The sequence below is a fragment of the Clavelina lepadiformis genome, chromosome 7, assembly GCF_947623445.1.
Source record: "Clavelina lepadiformis chromosome 7, kaClaLepa1.1, whole genome shotgun sequence".
Lineage (NCBI taxonomy): Eukaryota > Metazoa > Chordata > Ascidiacea > Aplousobranchia > Clavelinidae > Clavelina > Clavelina lepadiformis.
The window spans coordinates 12,119,663-12,144,967 of NC_135246.1; the positions used below are offsets into that span (position 1 = coordinate 12,119,663).

Consider the following 25,305-nt stretch of genomic DNA (forward strand, 5'->3'; position numbering starts at 1 on the left):
AATAACTATAAAAAGCTGTAATTTTATATGGTCCCACCTCTCACAATACCCTGTACAGTTAACTGTTAAGTGCTGTTATGTGTTGCATCAAATAAGATAGAACCAAAGGAATTTTTGAAAAGCAAGTACATAACGCAAAAATATTCGTCGTTATATACGTCTTAATCAAAATATACTGAGATCAGAATCACTGATAAACATTTATGTGACATCTTTCACATCGCATCACTTCACCCACGAAGAACAATGAAGCATTGTTGTCATTTATCCGCCCATTTTCAGAATGAATTCTTTGGAATAATTTTTCTAGATTTTTGTCTTACATAGTTCAAAGCTGCTTTGACCTTGCTTTAGTGGTACCTTTTAGAATTGTAGCGGAAACTGAGTCGCTGCAGTTCTGTGACTTTTTAATGCTTTAGGCGATGTTTCCTAGGCCTAGAATTTTCAGCTACAACATAGATTTTACTGCCAATGCCATTGTTAATGGTCGTCATAATCTTCAATATGTTGAAACGAAGCAGCGATCTTCACACATATATGGTCTGGCTACTGAATAACTTTTTAGTGCATGGCCCTCAGTGAAAAAATTTTGGACGTCCCTGAATTAGAGCATCTCACTCTTAACTACAAATATGCAATCCAGGTGTCGTGTAGTCGCCAAGAACATACCATTGTATAGTGACTAGTACAGCATAAGCAGCATATGATCGTATGATATGATTCATAACCATTAATTCTAATGAAAGGTGCCAAAATCAAGCAAGACTATAACAAACCAAACAAAAATGCATTCAAAGGATAGTAAAAATAAAAGAAAAAGCTCAGTAACTGGAGTTTAAACAGTAGGGAATCATAAGTCAGTAAGTTGTCATTCAATGAGTTGCGTCATTCTAAGGATAAATTTTCTGCATACAGTGTCGGATCATCCACCACCTTAAACAATTTCTTCAGTTTCTAATATACTAAAGAGTGCACAAAATTGGTATGGTATGATAATATTACTTATGAGGAAAGTTTTTGCACGACTTAAACTCGTGCAAACCCATTTTTACGAGACCTGCACTTGAACCACTCACCTACCAACCGGACTGCAGAGTATGGCCGTTTTTAGCAAGATCGTGGGTGCGCCAAACAACCAAAAATTAAATGAAAGTGCGCAATTACACAGTAATGTACATTGTTTGGCTTAGTCAATCTTTAAATCAATTGAAATTGAGTGCACAAATGTTCTGTCCAAGACATTAAGTGCAAAAAAACACACCTTAAATGCGGCACTGAAGCTCAAGAAAAGCTATATTGAGTCATTTGAGTGCATCTATGCCAAACTCTGCATTCTGGGCTGGCAATCTTACTTATAACATTAGCTATACAAGACTAGGTGGTCTTAAAATAGAAACTTTGTGCTTTCTATTTCTAACAGTGAAAAGTACCGTGAAAAGCGTACGTTTTACTAAGGCAAAGGCCAAAAGGCAATATCAGTAAGCATAAATTTTAGCTAAGGCTTTACTTCCACTGAACTTGTGTTCCACTGTTATTTGAGCAAATACTGGGCATTCTCAGTTTTTGTCTATCTCTGATCTGGGAGCACGACATATGGCCGCGGGAAAGTGGCCGCGAACAAACTCACCGGGGTCAACTGAACGTGACGTAAATTGACCGCAGACAAACTGACTGTGACATAAACTGGCCGGCGATCAAATTAACCGTCGATAAATTGGCCGGCGATCAAATTAACCGGCGACAAATTGGCCGTCAAAAGGTCAAAATTTTAAACTCGGTAGTATATGATATGTAAAGTAAATATTTGTTTGTAACTATTTCCTTTGTTTTTAACAAAATTGTTTTTTATTTCAATACACATTGAAACGTTTATTGAAATAAACAGAAGTGACTAGATAGTGAATTAGAATTTTGACCTTTTGACGGCCAATTTGTCGTCGGTTAATTTGATCGCCGGCCAATTTATCGACGGTTAATTTGATCGCCGGCCAGTTTATGTCACAGTCAGTTTGTCTGCGGTCAATTTACGTCACGTTCAGTTGACCCCGGTGAGTTTGTTCGCGGCCACTTTCCCGCGGCCATATGTCGTGGAACCCTCTGATCTAACCTCACGTTAACACATTAGGGAAATCACCAACTACGCAACAAAATGTTCAGAAAGATCTAAAATGTTGATCAGTCATTTCTGGTACCGGGTTGAAAGTTTTGCTGACAAGAACACTTTTTATTGCAACTTGTCTATGTTCACGCTTTCAAAAGAGCAACAGCATATGTTTGAAAATTATAAAAAATCGGTGCCAAGATATTATTCTACACAAAGATTATGTTGAAATCTTGAGTCGCAAAGTTTGAAATGGTAAACTTTAAACTAAACATTTAAGTTAATACATGAAATAGCTTACTGGAGCACAAAACGGGCTGAACGTAAATACTTAAAAGATAGCAAAAGTAAAAGCGTCTGCCACTGTTAATAACTAGAGTCGTAACCAAGTCATCTAACTCGAGTCGCAAATTAAGTCATTTACGGTTTAAGACTCAAGTGGAGTCGTTTGGAAGAAGTGACTCGAATCATTTGACAAATAAAGCTCGAGTCAAGTCTCGTCAAATGACATCTGAAGCTGAGCTATACAGAAAACAAAAGCACCGTTCTGTCAGCCAGAATTGTTGAAAATTTTTTTCGTTTGGCGGCAACAAACGCGTTCGTAGACAAACAAACTTCATTTTAAGTTATACAGTCTACAAGCTTCTTGGTCTTTGATTTCTTCGTAATTTTTGAGAATTAATACCTAAAAAATTACGGATTTGCAGAAGTCCCCACGTGGGTTTATATGACCTGAACCCTAACTTTGTATCAATTGTATGAAGTTTTTCTATCACTATGAAACACAAGTAATGGGAGTGTTGACAAGTGTAAACAAGTTGACCTTAAGTCAACAACAAGTTGTCAGGTTTACAAAGAAGTTATCAGATTTTTTTTTCATCAATTAAACCTAGTTTCGCCTTTTTGAAATAACTCAATATCAAAATACTCTCGGAATCTTATTTGAATTGTCGTCACATATCAAAGTTTTATTAAACATTCCTTGAAAGAAAATTATGAAAACTTCTGATAAAGATAAATAAATGTAGATAGATAGATAGATAGATAGATAGATAGATAGATAGATAGATAGATAGATAGATAGATAGATAGATAGATAGATAGATAGATAGATAGATAGATAGATAGATAGATAGATAGATAGATAGATAAAGATAAAGAATAAATAAAGATAAAGCTGATAAAGACTCCTGAAAAAACTGATAAAAAAGCTGATAAAAACACTTGGATACAGTTTTTGATTGACGTCTCTTTTGCTGCCTCCAGCATAGTCAACAAGTCAAAAATGATAAAGACTCAGCAAGAGAAATCTTTCATGCCATTTAATTACCCTTTCTACGATTTTTTAACAAAAGAAATCGACTAGCGGTAACAGCAGAAGTAGTTCGTTGTTGCGTTTCAATTTGCCTGCCAAATTTCTCATATTAGCTTTCAGTTTAAATTTTTTTAAATTTGTTTTAAATTTGGCAGGCAAATTGGTTTTGATTAATACGGTGTGCATGTAGTAGGTGAGGTTTTAAATAAAATTATTATTTACGTAAACAAGTTCATGGCTTAGAGATAATATACAAAACAAAATGTGTAAAACCAAAAATTAACGGCAGTTGTTCTACAACGTTTGTCCTTAAATCCAAATAAATCGCACTTGAGATGGAGAATGCTTGAGATTTTGAGTGAGTTTTTCATTCTCCATTGACATGTCCGTTCTGAAAAAAAATTTTTTCTAAGTAGATTTTCAGTCGAATTTAAATTAAATTGAGAGACTAATGCTAAGACAAGTTAAGCCTATACCAAAATACAACTCGGCAGAAAGTATAAACAGGAGCAGACTAAATGTTTTCGTTATAGGCTATTCAATGGATAAGCCGATATTGCCAAAAATGTATCGCAAACTTGTCACTCTTCAAGTTTAATTCTAATAACGCGTTTTGAATTGAAATTGTTTGAATTGAATGAGTCCTTGCAAATTGATTAGCTGCAGCTGACATTTATTTTCGGTTGAAAATATTTTTAGCTTACAGCACATATATGGTAGACAGTCTCGTCTTATCTAGTCTACCGGTGACATGAAGCTATTGTACCGGTATATCGATACCGCATAACCGGTATAGACTAACGAAAGGTGACAAAACCGAGCTCAGTGAGCTGTACAGTAGCATCCATTTTCACCTGAACACTTACACCAACTGTAAATCAAGTTGGGATTAACTGACTGAATAAGGGAATATACTTTTGATATGCACTTGAGTGCGTTTAAGTACTCCTGAAAACACAAATGATGCTATCAAGTATCTGTCGTACTTTGTCAATATATCAACCGTGACGCAAATGAATTTCACATTATGATGTCATAAGCATCAGTATCACTACATCGTCAAACGAAACGTCAAATCTACGACACACCTTTACCACAATATTTGCAAATTGAAACTGTTTGAAAAATTCTTGGCCCGGTGAGGACTTATTTCAACATATTTCTGGCTTAAGGTTAGTTTTTTCCAGCACTAGCACCTGATTTTAAGGTCACATCAAACGTTTCCATGTTGACATCTTACCGGTTTCTGCAGTGGATGATTCTGGATAGTGTCATATGTGTCTTGAGGAGTTTCCTTTGAAATTAACTCGTGTTCCGACTCAGATTTTTTTATTTTTTTCATCTTTGCGGCAATCCAAATTAAGCAAATGCAAATTACGTTGAAAGCGCTGACTCCGCACATAAGATAAATCTAAGATAACCAGGAAGTTTCAATGTAATTCTAACTCCATGTAATAGGCTATCTGTCATTCAATATTTCATGTATAATGTTTGCTTAAATTTTTATGTTGAACTGGTTGTCAATCGTGTCCATACTCACCGGGTAAAAAGGGGACAGGTGAAACAACGCACCGGCAGAGGGCACCAATGACATTGTGCCGGCAGCACCACCAAGTGCGAAAATAAAAGCATAAGTTCCCGAAACATTTATAACTTCAGATATCCAATTTATCGCTGCAACAAACCATAAGTTAGTTTTTAACTATTCCAAATACATAACTAACGCATAAGACATTTTCGTGTTATATCTTCAAAATGAAATATATATCGGTTTCGCCTGAAAATTAATCACGAAAGCACCTGCTGGGATTAAAGGTCCGTTGAAAAATCCATAAAAGAACGACACAATCCACGTGATCGTGGGCCAAGTTCTTGCAACAGAAATCATAAATACCTGCAAATAGCCAAGATGTTTGCTAGAAGATATGAACAATTAGCAAAAATTTGTGCTGTTTTTATAAAAATAAACAAACATAAATAAAAAACAAAAGAAAATTCAAAAAAATTAACCAGAAATGTTTTGTGATCAAACGTTTTGTGGAAATAAATATGATATAGAAAATTCTTTTGTAACTTTGGGAAAATGTGGAGACCATCTTAGATGTTGGTATATACTTGCTTGCTTACCATCATTATCAATGCTCCTGAGACGATCGTAAACACAACGTAGTTGGGCTTCACGTGACGAGCGAACAAAATCCCAGAAAACCTTCCAATGGCCAAACCAATTGAATAAACTGCTGTCACCCAAGCTGCATCTGAAGTCTAAGGTTAGTTACAGCAAATGAATTTTACGTGGTGCAGGAACCAAGTGCACTGACATCAAACAGTAACTAAGACAACTTGTGAGAAGGCTCAGTCAAACGTTATTAAAAGTGATGCTTAGTCGCATTATGGGAAAAAAACATGGTCTGAATTAAAACGATTCTAAAGAGAGGGGTGGATAAGTGTTGGTGGTTTGAAGGAGAAGAAGCGAATGGGTTGCAGCCGGGTAAAGTGGTGACGTCATAAATCATAATCACCCCTGTTTGGTCCTAAAAAAACTCATAAGTTGAAAAGTTCCCATTCTTAATTGCAACACAACTGAAAACTGCTGTTTCGTTTCGAAGCATGAAAACGTTGACATATTTGTAACATGATGTTATGTTAAACATCAAAGTGATTCTAGCCGTTATAAAGCTTTCTGGCTGAAATCTTGAATATTATTTACAGACAGGTCTTAGGCAAGTTTTAAATTGAAAGGGTGTACAGACACTTAATCAAGCGACATTTAATCATGCGACACTTAATCACCGACACATAATCACTTGGACAGTTAATCCAAGATGATTATGATTATGATTAATGGTTAATAATTATGTTTAGTGATGATTAATTAATTACGATTAATGATTATGTGTCGCGTGATTAAGTGTCGCGTGATTAAGTGTCACCAAACCAATTGAAAGTAAGTTATAAGTTTTTAAATAGCTTATTCACTTACTGAGAAATCTAAAAATGAACACTTGGCCACCGCGTAAATCATATCTTGGTAAAGCAAGCTACTGGCAGTGCTGCAAAAACAATATGAAAATAGGGGGATCAAAATCCATATGACGTCACGAAGAGGTTCTTCCGTTTGTTTGTCTTTAACGACATCATCCGATGAAGACAAAACTTCGTAAGTTTTTTCTAGTGAATTTTTAAAAGTTGTTCTGTTAGCCACAGCAATAGCTAAAAATCTACCGTTTGTCGTGTATATTATACTCACCATCAGCTTTAATACAACCAAGCACAATATGCAGAATTCCAACGACAAATAGAACAATCCCAAATATGATGTACGACCACCCGGCAGGATCAAACTGCTGGCAAAATTAAGTCGATATCAAGTTCTTATTTTCAAATATTCTCAATGGAGCAGGAAATATTTCAGCTTGTTTTTCAAAATCATTCGATGATTAAATCACATCCTTACCTTACTTGTGGCAATTTCTTCACTTCTGTAGACAGTTTTATTCCCAAAGTTTTCGTCTTGCGAACATTTCGATACTGCCTTGTCCTCATGAGACATTGCCAGGAATGGATCAGCTAAGCGATGTAGAAAGACGAAAATTGGTGATCATAATTACGACGTTCTCTTAAACAAGTTACGGTAATCTTTGTAATAAGTTACCTACAGCTGGAGCTAAAAACCTTCCCAGGCTACCCATGACGTAAAGAAGATACATCAACACACGAGCAGTTTTAGGATCCCAGGTTCGAAGTACCAAACACTGGCCATCTAGTAACCATAAAATATGTGTCTGCTCGAAATATTTTTACTGATGATTAAGTGTAAAAAACAAATTTTCTTCCTACAAAACTTTACGGATGTTGCTGTATAATAACTTAGTCTTTGTTTTGTACCAAAATGCACTTCAACAAAACTTAATATGGCAATTTCAAAGCGTTATTCATTTACAGAACTTTAGTTTCTTACCTACAATGACGTAGCCAATATTAATTCCAATTACAACAAAAATCAGAGCTAACTGCCATATTTGATTGATCCAAGGAACCGCAACCACTGTGCCCGACAGTATTAAAGTAAGGGCGGCTAGGAGACAAAAACATCCGTAAAGAGTAATTTTGTCGGTTATTAGTAGTTTTAGTAATAATTTGCTCAAATTAAATTAAGCAAACGAACATTTTTCTGAAATTTAAATGCAAAGGTTTTTCAACATTTTGCATCATATCTTGACAGTATTGTCATATAACTTAATATAAATGAGAGCCAGTTGTAGTCTGGTTTGGGGAAAAATGTTCATATCAATTAACATAAATCCTGACCTTGAAGAAATAAACCGTTTAATTTTTGTTTCAAGTTGCGATTAACATAGGAAGCCAATATTGAACCAAGCATTGTACCGCCACCAAGTGCTGGATACGTAAAAGTTATATCCTGGACTTCTTGGTGAACAAGATGGGCCAAGTACAGCAAAGTCGGTCCCAAAATAACTCTGTAATATGTCTGCAACATGAAAGTATTCGATGATTAAATATCTGAACGCACCTAATGTCGCCGAATAACCTCCTGTACTTTTAATGCATCAAACATCCAACTCACTGTTGCTCCTCGTAAAAACAACATCGCAATAAGCAGCACAGTGGAGTAAATCGGCCACATTTCCGCAAACTTTGTTAGTTGTGTCACTTGATGGAAAGCAGATCCCAAACGTTTGGAAAGATTCAGAAAGTTTCAGATTTGGAGAATAAACTCCCCATCAAGTGTTCTTTTGGATTGTTCTGATTCAAATTCTGGAAGAATCTTGCCTACTCGTAATCCAGCTCTTTTATTCTGAACACTGGCAACGTGACAACGACTTCTTTACTAGCTTGTAACAGATATTAGCTATCAGCTTGCATAACAGATGTCGTTCGATAGCGGAAGTTATATCGAGGATATCCCAGAGCGACTAACTGCTTTTAAGGAAAACAATTTCGGTAACGTCATATGTTTGCATAAGGGTATCACCTTTTTTGAAAAAGTCTTTTATCTGTTTCCTTGAAGCAGTTTTGGTTTATGCATTGCACTGCTGTTGTACATAACTTTGCAGTTAAACGTCCATGCTTACTATACCAACGCTTTAGTTTTTTTTAAGTCTGTAATGGTCTCTTGGACATGCGTTTCCTTCAGGAAGATGGTTGTGGATTTGCTGGTTGTTCCATTATGCTTTTCTTTTAGACCAGTGATTCCTAAACTATGTGCCGCCACATATTCTCAGGTGTGCCGCGAATGTTTTTGGAATTTTGGAAAAGAACTGCATAAATATTTAAAATAAGGCGTATGCGACTTAAAAGCCCTCTAACCGTTTCAATAGCTGATAAATAAGTACATACCCATCCAATAAGCACATCCATCGCATTAACACGTGAGAATAATTTTTTTTTAAAGCAACTTTTCTTCTCTTGTAAGTGTGCCGCGAGCGTTTTATAATTTTTCTAGTGTTCCACAAGCTGAAACTCCACTGGAGTTCGAGAAACTTCCCGGTGTGCATTGTGCCGCTTGTATGCGTATTTGTCACTATTCGATGAGATAAGGTACACCATTATACAAAATTTTAAATATATTTATTTACTGTAAATGGCATTTTTCGCCGCTAAACGAGTGATTAATCATCATGGAATTAAAATTGTATTGGCCTACAATGGCGCTACTTCTAAATGTCGGACACGTTCGCCGCATGCCGCCCAGTAGAACGTTTTATATGGCCAAATTAAGCGTTTTGTTATTAAGTAAGTACGACATAATCATAACTACATTTGTCTCAAGCTTTGTTAACAACAAACAGTTGTCGAAAAATTTCTGACCGATGTTGGAAATTGACCGAAGCATTTCACTTTGAAAAACTGTGCTGAGCTTTGTCAAACAGTTTTTATAGGGAAGCACATATATAAATCCTACTAAAAACCCGAAAGTTGAATTTACCAAATGGATGAAAGACGTGAGAGATATAGTCTGCAGTACTCCTATACTACTCTATTCTGCAAAGTATAATATAGGTAACAAAATACTCGAATTGACTACCCGCTATGATAGAAGTAACAACATGTCTACTGTGATTATTTTGTTAGCAATGAAAAACAAGCGGTTTGCTATAAGCTGAAACGAAAAATTCCTTGATCATATAAGATTGTAAAAAAGTGTTTGAATGCCGGCGCGAATTCGGTCCGACAATTTCCTTAAAATTAAGCTCGAACCAGAGTCCGACTAGAAAAGCTCGGTCAGACTTTCATCTCTGAGTTGAACATAAGCTATCCATTTAAAATTAAACAGCGTCACGATCAAGAATGATCTTTGTTTTCGTCACCGATCAATCGCATGCAGTAGCCTCGCCTGGACTTAGTTAAAAATTAATTCTTAAAAAATTAGAGCGAGTCGCAAATCATTGCAATTCTAAGGCCCTTCTACTTGTAACATTTTACAAACATATTTGAAAGAGAAAATTTGCCGTGACAACTATTTCTTATTTACAAAACGTATTTTGGCCCTGCGCCCAGGTCAGTGTAGAAGGGGCAAGCGGGCCTCCGACTTTTAATGGGGCTTATATTATTCGCAAATGGTATTCATTGTTACGCTTAATTCCTTAAAGGATATGTGAGTAATAACACGAAAGTTAAAATTAAGGTAATACTGTCACGAGATTATTTTATGCACCTGTTTTGTAGACACCACATTATACACCGTCTTTTCTTTGCATTGTGTTGTTTTTATGCATGTTCACGGTCTGCCGTATTTTACTTGTTTATGTTCTTTTACTTGTTCTTGTACACCTGTTTTTATCAAATCTCTTGTGACGTCTCACGTAGTTACCCCAAAGGCTAAATTAGTATCGTGTTTTACGTTCCACGTTGATTCCTTCATCGCGTGGAATTTGTTTGGTGTAGTACTGTGCGCGGCTGGGCGACGGTTGTGGAGAGTTACGTTTCGGTTTTTGGTGAGAGATGATCGTTTTTATTAAGTAAAATGCCATTAAAAGTTAACAAGGCAAAACCGGCTAAGTGACTAGCCGTTAGAGCGGGAAGATTCCTGGCTAAGGAAAAGTTTGGTTACAATACCAGTATTACGAATGATTGTGCCTTTATCGATTATTTCAACAGCGCCGTAGCTATGTTTGCGCCCACATGGGCAAGATATGGCCCATCAAATTGTGTTCCGGTTTACATATAAACTCTTATTTTAAACTGTATAAAGAACACAGGCTTTAAAGTTTGAGTTGTGGAAGTTTTGGCTATAAAACCTGTTTGATTTTATATTTTTGGGAAGTAAATGGGCTGCAAATGAAACTTAAAACATTCCTATTTAATCAATTTTTATTTAAAGCACGTTTTTTTCTATAGCTTTTAAACCAAATTTACTTTCTGTCCCAGGTCCACATTGTGCTCTGCAAGACCTTGCCTGGGCCGCTCTACTTCTAAAAATCCCGGGATGTTTTAGTTTGCTAATCCGACCCTGCCCCGAGTATCGAATTTGGTCGGCGTAATTGTTATTCCGACGTTTTACCACATAAACAAGCCGATTTAAACCACATAAGCAAAGTCAAGCCAAAAGCTTAGCTCTTTTCCAGTAAACTTAAACTTGATGGCCGCGCGCCAGTGCTAACGTTTCGTCGTTATAGTATCACAGTAACATCTTACACGCTTATGCCCCCCAGGGTTAGCCACTTTTTTCCTGTTTGCTGATTGTGTGTGAACATACTTTCGTTCTACTTTAATACGCTGTTACTAAGTCTAAAGGCATTACCTTTTTCGTTCCTCACAGTCAATGGCGAAAATAAACAATACGATACGATACGACGAACCGGTAACGCATACATTGCCATTCTAAAAAAACTGGTCATGCATTTTTTGCAGTTGATTGAATAAGGGAAAGAGCGGCCATGCGTAAAACATTCGAAACAGGAGACGCAATACAATTGAAAACTTACGAACTTGCAAAATTAGCAGAAAGCAGAGCATCATCATGAATAGGAGGAAAGAAAAGATGACCTATAGTGTTGATAATTGAAGTAGATGATATAATGAACTGCTATAGTAAGTGAGTCACTCACCCAACTTATCTTGGTCTTTTCAAACAATATAATGAATTAATTTTAGGCAGCGATGTGAATTGGGGTTTATCAAACTGCATATTAAGCCAGCTATTGCTATGACGTAGCGGCTGTAGCCTATAAATAATCGGTTATTACAGACCATAACTTCCAGAATACAAATGTAACTAAAAAGGAGAAGTAAAGATTGGTATTGGGTTACGTGGGTAGAATCGAGAGTGAGTTTTATGGAACAGACCTTATGATAAATTACCATACAACTTCTCTTCTAAATAAAAGAACTCTTTCTTAGCACTGAATATTGCGCGCCTTGCAATATTCCCAAATCGGATGCATCATGCCTACTGTTTACCAGACTTAATGCAATAATAAGTGTTGAGAAAAGTTTAACCGGAAGTTTCTCCAAGCATTTTGAAAAGAAAATTCGCAAAGTAAGCAATGTCGTTGAATCTACGACGTAGACGGTTCTTTGTACCAATGCGCTGAGTAGACCGTAAACAACTTTCAGACCAAACGTAGAAAGTAAAAAGGTTGCTCACGGTCCTTAACTAACAAAGGTAGAGAAGACGTAAAAAAACAGGTGACAGTGTTTGTTTGAATTCTGGAACAACACCAAATCTTTTCACCATTTAAAAGCGATGGCAATGCGAACGTGTGATGGTTGCATTTTTTGTACCGTACAACGCGAGTTGAGTTAAATGTAGGTTATGAAAAATAAGCTAGGAACAGGAAAATCGTCTGACAAAATTAATGCTGCACAGTACTATATGGGATTATAGGTTACTGCATACCCCAGATTGCCAGACAGTTGCTTATCGCGATGACTGATGTGTTTGTAGCATGACAGACAATCTGCAACCAGCTGCCTTTAGATTGTAAAATGATTCCCGTGACAGTGTATCAGGTGTTGGCAAGCACTAAACTGTCCCTTTCAGCATTGAAAATCTTGTTTGCATTTTTGTGTAAAATTTTTGCTTTACGCTAGTGTTATCTGTACAGTGGTTTAAGCACAGTCAGGCTTTAAACTTTGCAAATACAACCGACAAAATATTCGCTGGCTGTCAAGAAAAATTGTTGGCAATTATCGAAGCAATCTAAACGCAATGAGCAAAATAGAAATGAAATATACGAAGGGGTACGTATAACATTGTATATTTTGGATTGCATGTGAAATGTAATTACCTAATGCTCACAATTTTTTGTATTGTGCTGTGTACTTAAACTTGTGCTAAATGAATCATTAATGGCTGAGTTCATCTTCGTTAGTGCTTTTGTTTTGAAGAAATGTACTGACTTTTACACGTGGTTTTTGATCCTACTCAAACCTTAAGTTAAGTCGTTTTTTAAATGTTTGTTGTGGGTAACCTTGATGGCTGCGAAAAGCTATACAGTGTGTGACAGCAGACAGTCCTTTAAACGTTTTGAAATGTGAAAAACAGTTAAAAAGAAAAATCTTACCAATGCTTTTTGACCGTACAAAAGTTATTCGTTACACAGACGTTTAAAATCGAAAATAAATTTTTGTTTCTAAGCTGATTTCTTATGCTATACTATATGGTACTGTAATATGGTACTTATGCTATACTATACTATATGTGGTACTATAAGCGTCGCCAACCACTCCGTTTGTTTGTAATATAAACTTATAAGTTTATGACATAATATACTGTTATATAGCATATAATATGCTTTACTGATATTTTACCACTTCTGCTTTTGACTTTTAACCACTTTGAATAGGCGTGGATGTAAAAAAAAACAGGTAGCTACTAAAAATTGCGTTCGCTTTCTGTGTCAATTTAACTACGATTTCGTAGTTTCGCGTCCAGTATGGTTCCGCATTATAATGCACCCAGTTAGAATTCTGAATACATGACGCAATGCAACACGCTTCGTTAAGCTAAGACTCTTGTAAAAATCGACATATGTTAACCAGCAACGTCTATTTGCTTAAGACGAAATACTCCATGCTATCAATATTCATGTTCTTGTCTCTGAACATGCTTACACAAAGTGCAAAATGTGTGATAGATTACAGGTATCTCTTATCGCATGTTAAAGGTTCTTATAACAAAACAATGGTTTTGATTTGTTGTACTATACAAATACTTATAAAATCCGGGCCGAATTCTATTGGTCTCAGCACTTGATGAGGAAAGTTTCTTTGCACACATCGTAACTGGATGCAGTTAATTATTTACCTATTGAACAACAACAAAAATTAACGTACCGTCGGTACCACGGAGCAGGTTTTTAAAATGACTAATCATTAACAATGATAACAATAATGTTAGCTTAGTTTGAACTTTCTAAACGGCTTAAGTCGCCAAAAGGTGGTAGTTTGTACAGTAAATATTTTGCGTCCTTCATGATAACTTAATGTTCACACTCCTCGTATATCTAGTATACACCTTTTCCGAGTGTTTAAAATCATAAGTTGGAAAAATGCTATAAAACGGGACAGTCAGCGTAGTACCCTTTCTGTTATTTATTACCCTGTAAATGAAAACCGTGTAAATATGCAAGTTATTCGACACGCTATACTACTAAATTAAATGAATTCACGCTAAGCATTACCGCAATAGATTTGAAACTTAATTGTTTCAAACTATAGTTAAGAGTCAAGAGTCAAGAGTCAAGACAATTGAAAGCGTACCGATTAATCAATTTAACAAATACCGGTATATTCTCTACTGTCTTAGCTCAAGTGTTCGTTATGCGTAGTAACTTCCAACAATTTGCTCTTAATTGTGTCAAGTAACTATGACATTGACATAATTAGTGGTAACGTTGTTGTTGGTAAATCAACAGATGTTGCGCTTCCCACCAACAAATACTGTTGCATGTAAAAAGAATTGGATCAAACTAAAAGCTTTTACGCTTTAACTAAAACATACTAAATTAATTTTTTTACTAAGGTCCTTTTCAAAAGGCCGCCCAAGTCAAGAGGAACTAACTATTTTGAGGGAGCGGCGAATGAGTCAGTATGAAGGGAAGACAGCAAGTATGCCACTTTGTATTTTCAACCTAATGAACGCCATTCTTGGCAGCGGTATCCTTGGCTTGGCAAACGCCGTGGCCAACTTGGGAATAGCGTTATTCACGTAAGTGCCTTGACCATTAAGAAAGGGCTAGCACGCTTTCTACTGTATATACGTCTATCTGCATTACACCGAAGCTTTGACTTCGTATACCACTATCACTACACATAAGTCTAAAATTTCTAATGAAAAATATGTGAGGTATTTGGGTGTGATCAAATCCATGTTTATGCTTGCCAGGGGTATGCTGGTTGCCGTCGCCGTGCTCGCTTTTAACAGTATCAGGCTGTTAATTGAAATGTGTGATTACACGGGAAATTCGTCTTACGAAGCAATAGGAAAGGCTGCCTTTGGTTTAGGCGGAAAAGTAGTCACTATTTTAAACATATTTATCCACACGATGGGAGGTAAATGAACAGTCGGTATATATTTCAGTTCGGTTGAAGTTTTAAATATAGGTCTAATTATACGTATACAATGTAACCATGAACTATTATCTTTTAGTTTACTGACTTTACCTTATGTTTCTGAAGTATGCTCACGGATTATACTCTATTCTCTACAGCAAAAGTTTTTTTTGCAAAGTTTCTTAATTAATCACGTAGACATAAACCAATTACACATAAAGTTGTTTTAATCCAAAATTCACTATAAGCAAAGATCGAATCGCTTGTTTTCGGTTACCAATATACTCGTAGACTTGGAGTTTACTGCGAAGTACAGAACAAAATCTTATACTTTGATTATGTCCCATGAAGTAAATCAACCGGGCAGACACCGATTGTACATATAACAAACCAAAAATGCTTCTTAGCTCTGATTTGCACGTGACCCGATACCATATCGTTTCTTATATAACTTTCCCGAGAGACCTCTGTGTCTTAGAAACTTTATTTGTAGAAATAAATGCCATCAATAGCTCCCTGCTTTCTACACACAGCACAAAACCTCACCATTAAGAAAAAAAATCGAACTATACCAGAAGGAAACGCACAATTATCAGTAAATAGGGGACTTCATCTACTGAAATTGTTGCTTTTGATCATTCTAGCAATGTGCAGCTTCTTATTCATTGTCAAGTACGAATTGCCGGAAGTAATAAGAGTTTTGGTCGGGGCAGGCCCTTGCGATGAGTAAGTGAAATAATTTTATTTGAAGCAAAAGAAAAACACCAAGTTTAGTTATTTTATCTTATCTACGTGTAATTCAAAGCTGTTCTTTTCATTGACAGAGCATGGTATTTAAACGGGGACATACTGACGATAATGGTTACGGTAATTATCATAATGCCCCTGGCCGCGGCGAGAAACATCGGTTTTCTCGGTTATACGAGCGGTTTTGCCATGGCATGCATGATCTTTTTCACAGGAGTGGTAAGAATGTTTTTGTGGTTTGTTACCTTGTGACTATTGTACAGTTAGTAGGTAGCAAACAATACTTCTAACGATAAATGCTTTTGTGAATTATATGTTTAAAACTCTTCCAGATTATTGCAGAACGTTGGATTATTCCGTGCCCGATTCGAAACAACACCATTGGTAACAGTTAGCTCTGACTCTCTTTGCCAGTGGCGGCGCCGAGAGATCTTTAGCGCCCCCAAATAGTTTGATATTGTGAATACATTGCCAATTTTCATTTATAAAGCTACAAAATTGAAATTTTTATCACACATTAACTTGGTGCAATTCCGAATTTGCGCAAACGCAACCTGCCAATGCCATATCTCAATACAATCTGCTTTAAACAAGCGATCTCTTCCGGATTTTCTGACGTCATAGCCAGACATTTCACCACGCTAGTGCACTAGTGCAGGCTTTTGCGACAAATCGGAAGCTATCTCCATTATCATTCAACCGAATTTTTAAATATTTGGCATTTTTACTGTAGAACAAGCTCTTTTAAGTCCAGCAGTAAAAATGTTTCATTGCGTTAGGTTTTTTGTTCGTCCCGGTTTAAGGATTCTATCCCGAAGATCCTCGATTTGTAGTTTGTCATGCTTGCTTATGCATTTTTATCGATATGTTTCGCTTTATTACAAAAGAAATGTTCTTTTTAACATCTTTTTATTTTGGCATTACAGCAGCGTAGGAATGTGCTGAACGACCATGAATCCGAATATTACGCTCGAATATCGACCATTTTCGTTGTGCTCTCGAATCCAATCGAATCTGGGAAGGAGATTCGGATTGGATAATACAATTTGTATTATATGCTGAAGTAAAAAATCACAGCATTACGTTTAAGCTTTCGAATGCGTATGATCGATCTCAAAGACAGTGAAACGGTTGCGAAAAACTTTAGTAATTTCGTATAACTTAATAGGTTGTTTCTTTTGTTCACCAACAATGTAACAAGTTTAGGCATGATTCGTTTGCTCGCCGGGTACTTTGGTTTAGAAAAGTAAGTAGGTAGAAATAAGCACGGCCAAATTCTCACGAATACCAGCATCTTTTATTTGCATCCTTATACGAATCCGAATTCTTTTCAATTTGGTACAACTCATACACGCTACAGAATTATTCCAATTTCAAAACGTTTGCCATGAAAAAGGTAACAATTGAGACGTTACGTCATTAAGCATGTTGTTGTTCAATTCGCCCTGATTTACCTTTCGCGATATGCGGTAGACTTTCGAGCTACGACGTATACTTGAGGCAGCCTATAATCCGGGCGAGCCATGGCGCATTTTCAACTGGTTCCTCCGTAGCCCTCCTAAACAAAAAGTTCTTGCGCCGCCACTGCTCATTGCCCATGATTGTTACGGACAGTTTGCTGCTTACGTAAAAGTATTAACAATCTGTGTAGGCCTATAGCTAGTTTTTTTTGGGTAGTAAGGACGACATGATTAATTCCAGAGCACGCCACTTGGTAAATATTATGTTTACAACTATTATTTGAAACAGAGATTTCAACAAACACAAGTGATGACGCAGTGGGTGTCACTGAAGATTACCACAACCATAACGAGACGTGCTCTTCACAAACGTCAGACATTCACCGGGAATTCGAGGAAGGCCTGGCACATCAAACATGTGACGCCAAAATAATTACCTGGAACTCCTTGGTATAGTTTACATTGAAAATAACGACAGCTGTTTGGAGTTTATTCGAAAAAACCTTTGTTATATACATTATCATATATGTTTACAAAACGAAGTCTGCTTTGTTTAAATTTGAAACGAAAAAGATTTTATGCCCAAAGGCTATTGTGCGGGTAGTAAATTTGCAGTATTTTGAAAAAATCGTTCAAAAATAACAAACGTGACAATGCGTGACTCTTCCCAGAGCGCTTACGCAATTCCAACGATGGTGTTTGCATTTCAATGCCATGCATCAGTGCTTCCAATTTACACCGAACTCACCAACCCCACGGCGAAGCGAATGCACAAAGTTGCGGTTATCTCCATCCTCAACGTTTTTGTCCTTTACTTTTTAGCTGCCCTGTTCGGCTACCTCACATTTTACAGTAAGTATTATGTCTAACATTGCTTTGTGTCTGTTATAAGGTAGTTTGAACAATATCTTTCCTTTAGGTGCAGTCGGCCCAGAATTGCTGCTCATGTACAGCGCCTACGACCCAACGAACATAGTTATTCTCATTTCCAGGCTTATGGTGCTATGCTGTGTCATATTTTCCACTCCACTTCTGCATTACCCGGTATGTAGGGAAGTGCATTTCGCATATATAAGAAATGTAAAGTGTGTGAGATGCTGTTTTAGCCGAAAACATTTATCAATAGATTTCTTGTTTCAGGCCAGAAAATCGCTGATAATGTTGTTTTTCGAGAATAAGCCGTTTTCTTGGATTACACATCTCGGAATAATGATCGTGCTTTTAACAACAAGTAAGGTCGCTTAAAAGTTTGCATAAGAAAACGTAAGATTCACTAAAAGTTCAAAAGTTTAAGTCCATATAATCTGCCATATCTTAAAATCGGCGTTCGCTCAAACATGTAAACATATGGGCGTATGAAGAATTTTCACTTTTTATTGGTTGAGGATGCTTTGGTTACACACACTTACGCTCATACATGTTTGTGCGTCGCCCTTTTTCAGACATGCTGGTAAAAAAATAATGCCACGTTTCACGTTCGCACTGGATTACTAGTATGGTGTGGAAATGTTCTGCGGCGTTCCGTATACAAGACTTGTTACGTGATTTTCACTCAGTTTCAAATTTGTTATTCAGCAAATATATTGGTGATTTATGTCCCAACAATAAGAGAAGTGTTTGGATTTGCCGGAGCAACATGCGCGTCCATGCTGGTCATCATACTTCCATCTTTATTCTACTTACGCCTCGGACCTGGACCCCTTTTGTCAAGCCGAAAACTAGTGGTAGGTCTTCATTTTGCGCGGTGAAGAATTCTGTCATACTTGTCTGTGTTAAATTAAATTCGTGAGTTTTGATCACTTCGCATAGGTTTTTTAACATTACTTTTCTTGTACACAGCCCCTGCTCCTCGTTGTAATTGGTTTTGGATTCATGGTAATGAGCATGGCTCTGATTATCATGGAATGGATAAAATAAATGACAACTTTACGAGGTGGCATCGTATTGGCCTGCTGGTGGAATGATCGTCGGCGAAAACGCTTAATCAAAACAATGTAATGCAAATTTTCTGATTCCGATGATTACCAAGAAGACAAAATTGTTACTTTTACCAAATTAGGACGACACTCTCCAATCCTTAAGCAATATTGCTTTTATACTCAATTGGCATAGGCAAATACATATATCTTCTAAACACCTTTTGTGTACTTATGGTTATTGAAAACACTGAGTAGTACAAGTATGTAGGAAACTATGAGAACCAATTTTATTTCCATCACATAACACATTAGACTTTAGAGGTAAATCAATTTCTATCTAACTTCTTACCGTAGTATACAAACAACTTATTAACTCAAGGTGTCTAATTCAACGAATATGAGAAAACCATGCATATAATTTGCAATACAATAATTCTGATACAATTTGCGAAAAAATTGTTTGCTCTAATTTTAATTCTAATCTAATTTCCGGTTTTAGCGAAAATGCTAGTTTATCCAACGGATTTTTATGTATACGAAACGTGGAACACCTTCGCGTAACGAATTACAATGAATGTCAAGCAACAAAAACTTGATCGAGTTTTTACAGATGCAGTTAAAGTTGTATGGCGATAGTCATCGATTCGTTAAGTTAATTGATTGTCCACTCGCATGCAGATATCTCAATAGCTATTCTAGTATCTGCGACATTCTGTCAACGGTGCATGGAAAGCTGCTAGTTAACAACTTTGTTACTTGTTTAATAAATTTACTTCTAGCTTGAATTTTAATTTAATTTCTAGTTTTAGCAAATTTTTAAACTCTAACTTTAATCTAATTTGTGACAGCTTAGTAGTCAATTTCTAATTTAATCTGGAAAAGCTGAAAAAATTCTAGTTGTCCAAGTTTGGATACATCTGCAGCTGTGCATGTTTTCATAGGCGCAGTGCATCACTTTAATTTGATAGAATTACGGTTACATTGCACCAACACGTGAAGAAAAATGGTTGTTGACAAGGAAAACACACGGAAGCTCAGAAATTCAACAAAATAAAAATTGGTCTACAATTAAATAGGAGTCATTTTCACTATCATAAAATTTTGATCTTATTCTGAAAACATCAATCACAGCAATCTGTGAGCTATATGCCACTTTAAAACACGTTCTAGTTTATCTTTATTAATGACAAATGTTAATGACATACATTGCAACACAGAAAACAAAAAGCACAGTGCTTTCTATTGATACCAAGAGCATCCAAAATCCAAAAAAGGATAAATGTTTTTTGTCAGTACGCGCGCAAATCGAGAATACAGGCGCACTCGAATCACTGCTCTTTACTATTGTAATGTGTCAGGGATCTGAGGCACAAAAAACAGAACTCAAGATCACCTCAAGCTCTTGGTAATCAGTCAGTCTAGAAACATCTTTATCATTTCGAATTAGAGTGTTTGGTAATTTTCTAACCATAAAGTTTTGGTAACTTTGCTCGAGGCCAAGTTCTATGCATAATAGAGCTTGTAACTTATCAAATGAAGGAGCAGTTGTTCTGTCTATGATTACTTCCGTAAAATCACTACCTTTCTGTGAATCTGCAAGTCACACTTTAAGAATTAATTCTTGAGGGTGTACGGGCAATCCACAGGGAGAAAACAAATTTTCTCCAACTCGAATGACAGATGTTGGCTGGAATATAAATCCACCACATGTTGCTTGGATTTTTTCCTTTTTCAATGATGATGGAGTCACTTTTTTGTAAGAGGATGATGAACCTTAAAAATATGAATATAAAAAGGCACAAGTTAAATGATTTACTAAAAACTATTCTATCATTGCCAGCATTCCAGCAGTACAACTTCAATAAATAGATCACATTTGCAGTTAAATATCCCATAGGCAAAGCAGAGGACTTTAAAAACATATTTATCATTCTTAAAATCACCCATACTTGAAGTACTTTATACTAAAAGTAACCTTATTAGTTGTAATTTATTAAACTTTTGAAAAGAATCAAAAGAAATGGCTCAAAATATCAATGACAAATATCACTATCAGTACCTTCATTTGATTCATTATTAACATGAGGAAACTGAGGGTGAGACATATAGTTCGGAACAAATACGGTTTCATTACTTCGTAAGTCGGTTGATGCTGCTCTTCGTTCTGCATCTTCGTGACCTGAAGAAAGAATATTTTCTTAATGACAAACTTTATTTAAGAACAGATACAAGGTAAAAGCTTACAAGCTTACTAAAAGCAGTACACAAACACTTGAACAGTGAAAAGTATTCATTCAAAATTCATCATCATATACTGAATAAACCATATGTTTGTTTCATTGTGTTTCTTTTTATGCTTAGTAAAAGCTTTTATGCTTTTTACTTACAATAAGGTTTTATTTATCGTTTTTTGAAGCAAGTTATAAGAATATAAAACAAATTTGAAAAGCGTAAGTCAAAATGCAATAAAATGTAATTTTACATATATTTTTACCATAAATAATATGGTAGCGGGATGCATAGTGTATCAGCTCTGTTTCAAAAATTACAATTGGTAAGTAAAAACTGATAGCATTTTTTGAAATCAGCAGCGCAAAATATTCCAAAGTACGTATAACTTGAGTCCATTTCTAATGACGTAAATGGCGAAATTAGGTAAATGACTCGACTCAAGTAAGTTTTTGTTGATTTGGTTTCTGCATTAGGTAAAATTAGTTTTACTTTTTTCGTCCAACGGTATCAAAGTATAATTTAAAATGAAGTTCTGTCTAGGAATATGCATGGACCGGCAAATGTGTGTGTTCTGTATGGCTTGGTTTCAGATATCAACTGACTCGACTTCCAGCTCGAGTTTGATGACTTGGTTATGACTTGGTACAACTTCCAAGGCATGAAAAATATTTGTGATGACCAGTGTCATCATTGATTTGTAGGACTGAAAGACAAAAATAAAAGTGAAAGTTGCAATTTAGTGATTGCATGACCGGCAGCATAGAAAAGACAATGTTAGGGATTAAATGCAGAATTATTTGAATGGAAACAATACCTTGTTATTGAATGAAAACATGTTGCTGCTGTAAATTTGCTTGATTATAATTAGCTATTCAGCTTTAGAAATGCTTAAAATGTGAATAAAACTAGCACGTTTATTGTGATCACTTGTACCCACCTACAACCTACTTCATTTTGTAGAAATATACCCGTACCTTTGTGTGGTAAAAAGTTTTGAGTGAAGGAAAATTGAATTAAATAGCTTTCACAGTATTTTAATATTATTAGATACCAAATTTGTTATTAATTGTAATCACATCAAAAATAAATTCTATGTCAGCCTCAAAAAGCAAAGGCATTAAAAATTTATGGTGTTTATGAGGCAACATGCATATTACCTAGTAACTTCTTAATCTCCCAATTGTAGGTTAGTTCATGAGCAGATAGACCATTGTTATTTGTGAGCTCTGGATCGGCTCCGGCCTGCAATAGACATCTAATAATGGCTGTGTTGCTGCGCTTTGCTGCCCAGTGGAGAGCTGACCTAGAAAACCGACAACATTTAAGAAAAATGATCACAGAGTTATACTAAGTGAAAATAAGAATTTAAAACTGATTTTTATGTATTTAGCTTTCATAGGGACCTCTGTATCAGATAAATACATTTTGTAACTTTACTTAAAAATGAACTCTAAAGATAACATTTGTTACTAATAAATTACAGAAATTTGTTCAGAAAATGACTGAATCTTTATGTTAACTAACCATCCATTGACTACATTCTGTGAGTTGACATTCACACCGGCCTTTATGTAGCTTATAACTGCAGCATTATTTCCAATACATGCAGCCTCTCGCAAGTCTTCTTCCATTGGTATAATGAATGATTAGCAAATGGTGAATGCAAAAAATATATACATCTGCAAACAGAAACAAATAAAACAATTGTACTTAAAATCGAAGTTAGACAGCAACATAATAATCACGCAAACGGCAACTGCATGTTTTAATTTATATAGAAACTTCATGCTTGAAATAAAGCAACCACAACCTAATTATGATGTGTTGCAATCGGAACTTACGAAAATTTGTCACTAGATTTAAATGAACTATTGCACAACTTTATAAGCTCGTAGTTCATCCAAATATCCAAATGTAGCCTATACAGTATGTCAACACCTACTATTTTTATATATACAAGAATCCTTAAAGTTTGTCCAAGTTATCTGAGATAATTCTAGTGATGCTATCTAAATAGTCACTGGAATTCAAATCTTTTTTAAAACTTTTTTCAATGTTAAATTCAAAGTCAGGGCCATATTCCAAGAAAAACTTATTGTCAGGTATATCTTCAGGCAGCTCTTTTTTTAAAACTGAAGCAGTTATTTGACACCAACATCTGGCAACATTGGCCTCATTGTATCCCCCACCACCTAAAATCAGTGTAGGAAGGTCCCAGCTGATAACAAGTTCAACACATCTTAACAACCCTTGTGAGGTCAAGTTAAATGACCTCATCGGATCACCGTTTAGTCCATCTGCTCCAGCTTGTAATACAATCGCATCAGGTTTAAAAACTGTTTTTATTTTCATCAAGATCTTTTTGCAAACTTTTAAGAAATTTTCATCGCCAACTCCATCTTTAAGAGGAAGGTTAACAGCGTGATAATAACCTTTTCCAATTCCAACATCCTTAATGTCACCTGTACCAGGAAAAAAACCGAGTTCAAATTTATGAACTGAAAAGGTAAAGACTTTGTCTGTTGCACAAAATGCATCTTCAACACCATCTCCATGATGAAGATCAAGATCAATATAAAGAATTTTTGGAAAGCATTTTCTTAGCCTCAAAATAGCAAGAACACAGTCATTAATGTAGCAGTAACCAGCACACACATTGCGTTTTGCATGATGCCAACCGCCTAACCAATGAAAAACTATAGAATTGTGGTTCTCACATAAATAATCTGCAGCAGTTAAACTTCCACCAGCAATTTGCAAACAGTAATCAAATAACCCTTCTCTAAATGGGCAATCGTAGCCAAACCCAAACTCAGAACAGATATCATCATCTTCATTGTCACCACATTCTTGGTGCTGCAATACTTTAAGATAATCTGTTGCATGGTACATTTTTAAATCATCCAAGGTTGCTTTCTTGGGTAAAACCAAAATCATTTTACTCAAGAGTTTGCATTCTTCTAGTAACGTATGCACCATTAAATTTCGATGAATTGTGGGCAAAAACTTGTCCGTTTCACTGATGTAGCTTTTATTGTAAATATACGCTACAGATTTTTGCATATTCTTTTGCGTTTTCAACCTGAAGTACATTAATATTATAAAAGGAATTGTTTCACAATAAGTAGGTTATGCCGCCCGTCGTTAATGATAGGAAGTTAGATTGAAAGAATAGACATGCAAAGAAATTGATATCACCGGTACTCCGGTAGTTATTTTGAGTTTAATTGAAGCTACATTAAGTTTCTACACTATAAAATTTAAGTTAAGTAAACATGAAACTGTAAAAATTGGCTATGAAGGAAAAACTTTTTTCTGGCGAAATTGTGACGATCAAGTAACTAGGCTACGTCATACACATACATAACATATGAGTAACTTTAATATTTTACTCTGCTGTCGGATTTCGCTTCATATCAATTAAAGTTTATTTTAACCAAAGGCTACAAAGTTTACATGTATAGTATTAATTATTAACACTACATTTTATTGATACATTTTCATTATTCTATTCGTTCTTTAACTTTCAACAAAATGGAATTAATTTGACTTTAACATTTAGGTAATTTATGAGCAAAAGATAATGAGTTCATAGTTGATTTTGAAGTAAATCGGCATTTAACATCAGTGTTCTAACCAAGTCACATTTTTTGGTTCATGTCAAGTCAAGTAACATGTTCAGTTGAGTCATGGCTGTCTTTGCAAGTAAGTACGGAACCAGACTTATGATTAGTTGATTACCTTAAAAAGTGTAGATTTAAAAAAACATATTCGATTTTGTTACCTGCAGCTTTGTATTTTGCTATCATGACTGTAATAACGTGACTTGAATCATTTTGGTCTCTGACTCCTGGTCAAGTCACGAAAAAATGTGACTCAGGTCATTAAAATATTGGTAAACATAAAGAAGAAAATGGCTCTATTTTTCATATTGAAACTGAGGACAGCACGATTTACTTAGAGAACAAACGTGTCATACATATGACTGACATCTGTAAACGTACCCAATTA

At 35.7% G+C, this 25,305-nt stretch overlaps 4 protein-coding genes across 5 annotated transcripts; 1 reads left to right on the forward strand and 3 right to left on the reverse strand.

Annotated features, from left to right (window-relative positions):
- Nucleotides 1-3,405: 3,405 nt before the first annotated feature.
- Nucleotides 3,406-8,334, reverse strand: LOC143465126 (sodium-dependent glucose transporter 1-like). Of its 2 annotated transcripts, none has more exons than XM_076963294.1 (12): nt 8,005-8,334; nt 7,728-7,908; nt 7,378-7,494; nt 7,072-7,179; nt 6,874-6,986; nt 6,667-6,763; nt 6,400-6,587; nt 5,544-5,681; nt 5,217-5,310; nt 4,957-5,090; nt 4,657-4,827; nt 3,406-3,807 (listed from the first exon to the last, which is right to left on the reverse strand). In XM_076963294.1, exons 1-12 carry the CDS (start codon nt 8,062-8,064, stop codon nt 3,784-3,786), a joined length of 1,425 nt encoding a protein of 474 aa, XP_076819409.1. In that variant the 5' UTR covers nt 8,065-8,334; the 3' UTR covers nt 3,406-3,783. The 2 variants fall into 2 exon arrangements, with proteins under 2 accessions (XP_076819409.1, XP_076819410.1); XM_076963295.1 differs by having other exon boundaries at nt 6,667-6,760; nt 8,005-8,333.
- A 4,046-nt stretch (nt 8,335-12,380) lies between these two features.
- LOC143466260 (putative sodium-coupled neutral amino acid transporter 6) lies at nt 12,381-19,280 on the forward strand. The gene is made up of 12 exons (XM_076964916.1): nt 12,381-12,623; nt 14,407-14,592; nt 14,770-14,936; nt 15,581-15,662; nt 15,761-15,902; nt 16,016-16,067; nt 17,433-17,593; nt 17,815-17,995; nt 18,063-18,187; nt 18,284-18,374; nt 18,719-18,867; nt 18,983-19,280. The coding sequence occupies exons 1-12, from the start codon at nt 12,592-12,594 to the stop codon at nt 19,058-19,060; spliced, it is 1,446 nt and encodes a 481-aa protein (XP_076821031.1). The 5' UTR covers nt 12,381-12,591; the 3' UTR covers nt 19,061-19,280.
- A 780-nt stretch (nt 19,281-20,060) lies between these two features.
- Nucleotides 20,061-25,247, reverse strand: LOC143466263 (ankyrin repeat domain-containing protein 40-like). Its single transcript, XM_076964921.1, is given in 5 exon segments — nt 20,061-20,835; nt 21,122-21,241; nt 22,452-22,597; nt 22,819-22,973; nt 25,079-25,247. Coding segments are annotated over 4 exon segments (792 nt in total). The 5' UTR covers nt 22,926-22,973; nt 25,079-25,247; the 3' UTR covers nt 20,061-20,416.
- LOC143466261 (histone deacetylase 8-like) lies at nt 22,927-25,062 on the reverse strand. Its single transcript, XM_076964917.1, has one exon. It carries the CDS (start codon nt 24,385-24,387, stop codon nt 23,260-23,262), a length of 1,128 nt encoding a protein of 375 aa, XP_076821032.1. The 5' UTR covers nt 24,388-25,062; the 3' UTR covers nt 22,927-23,259.
- Nucleotides 25,248-25,305: the final 58 nt, after the last annotated feature.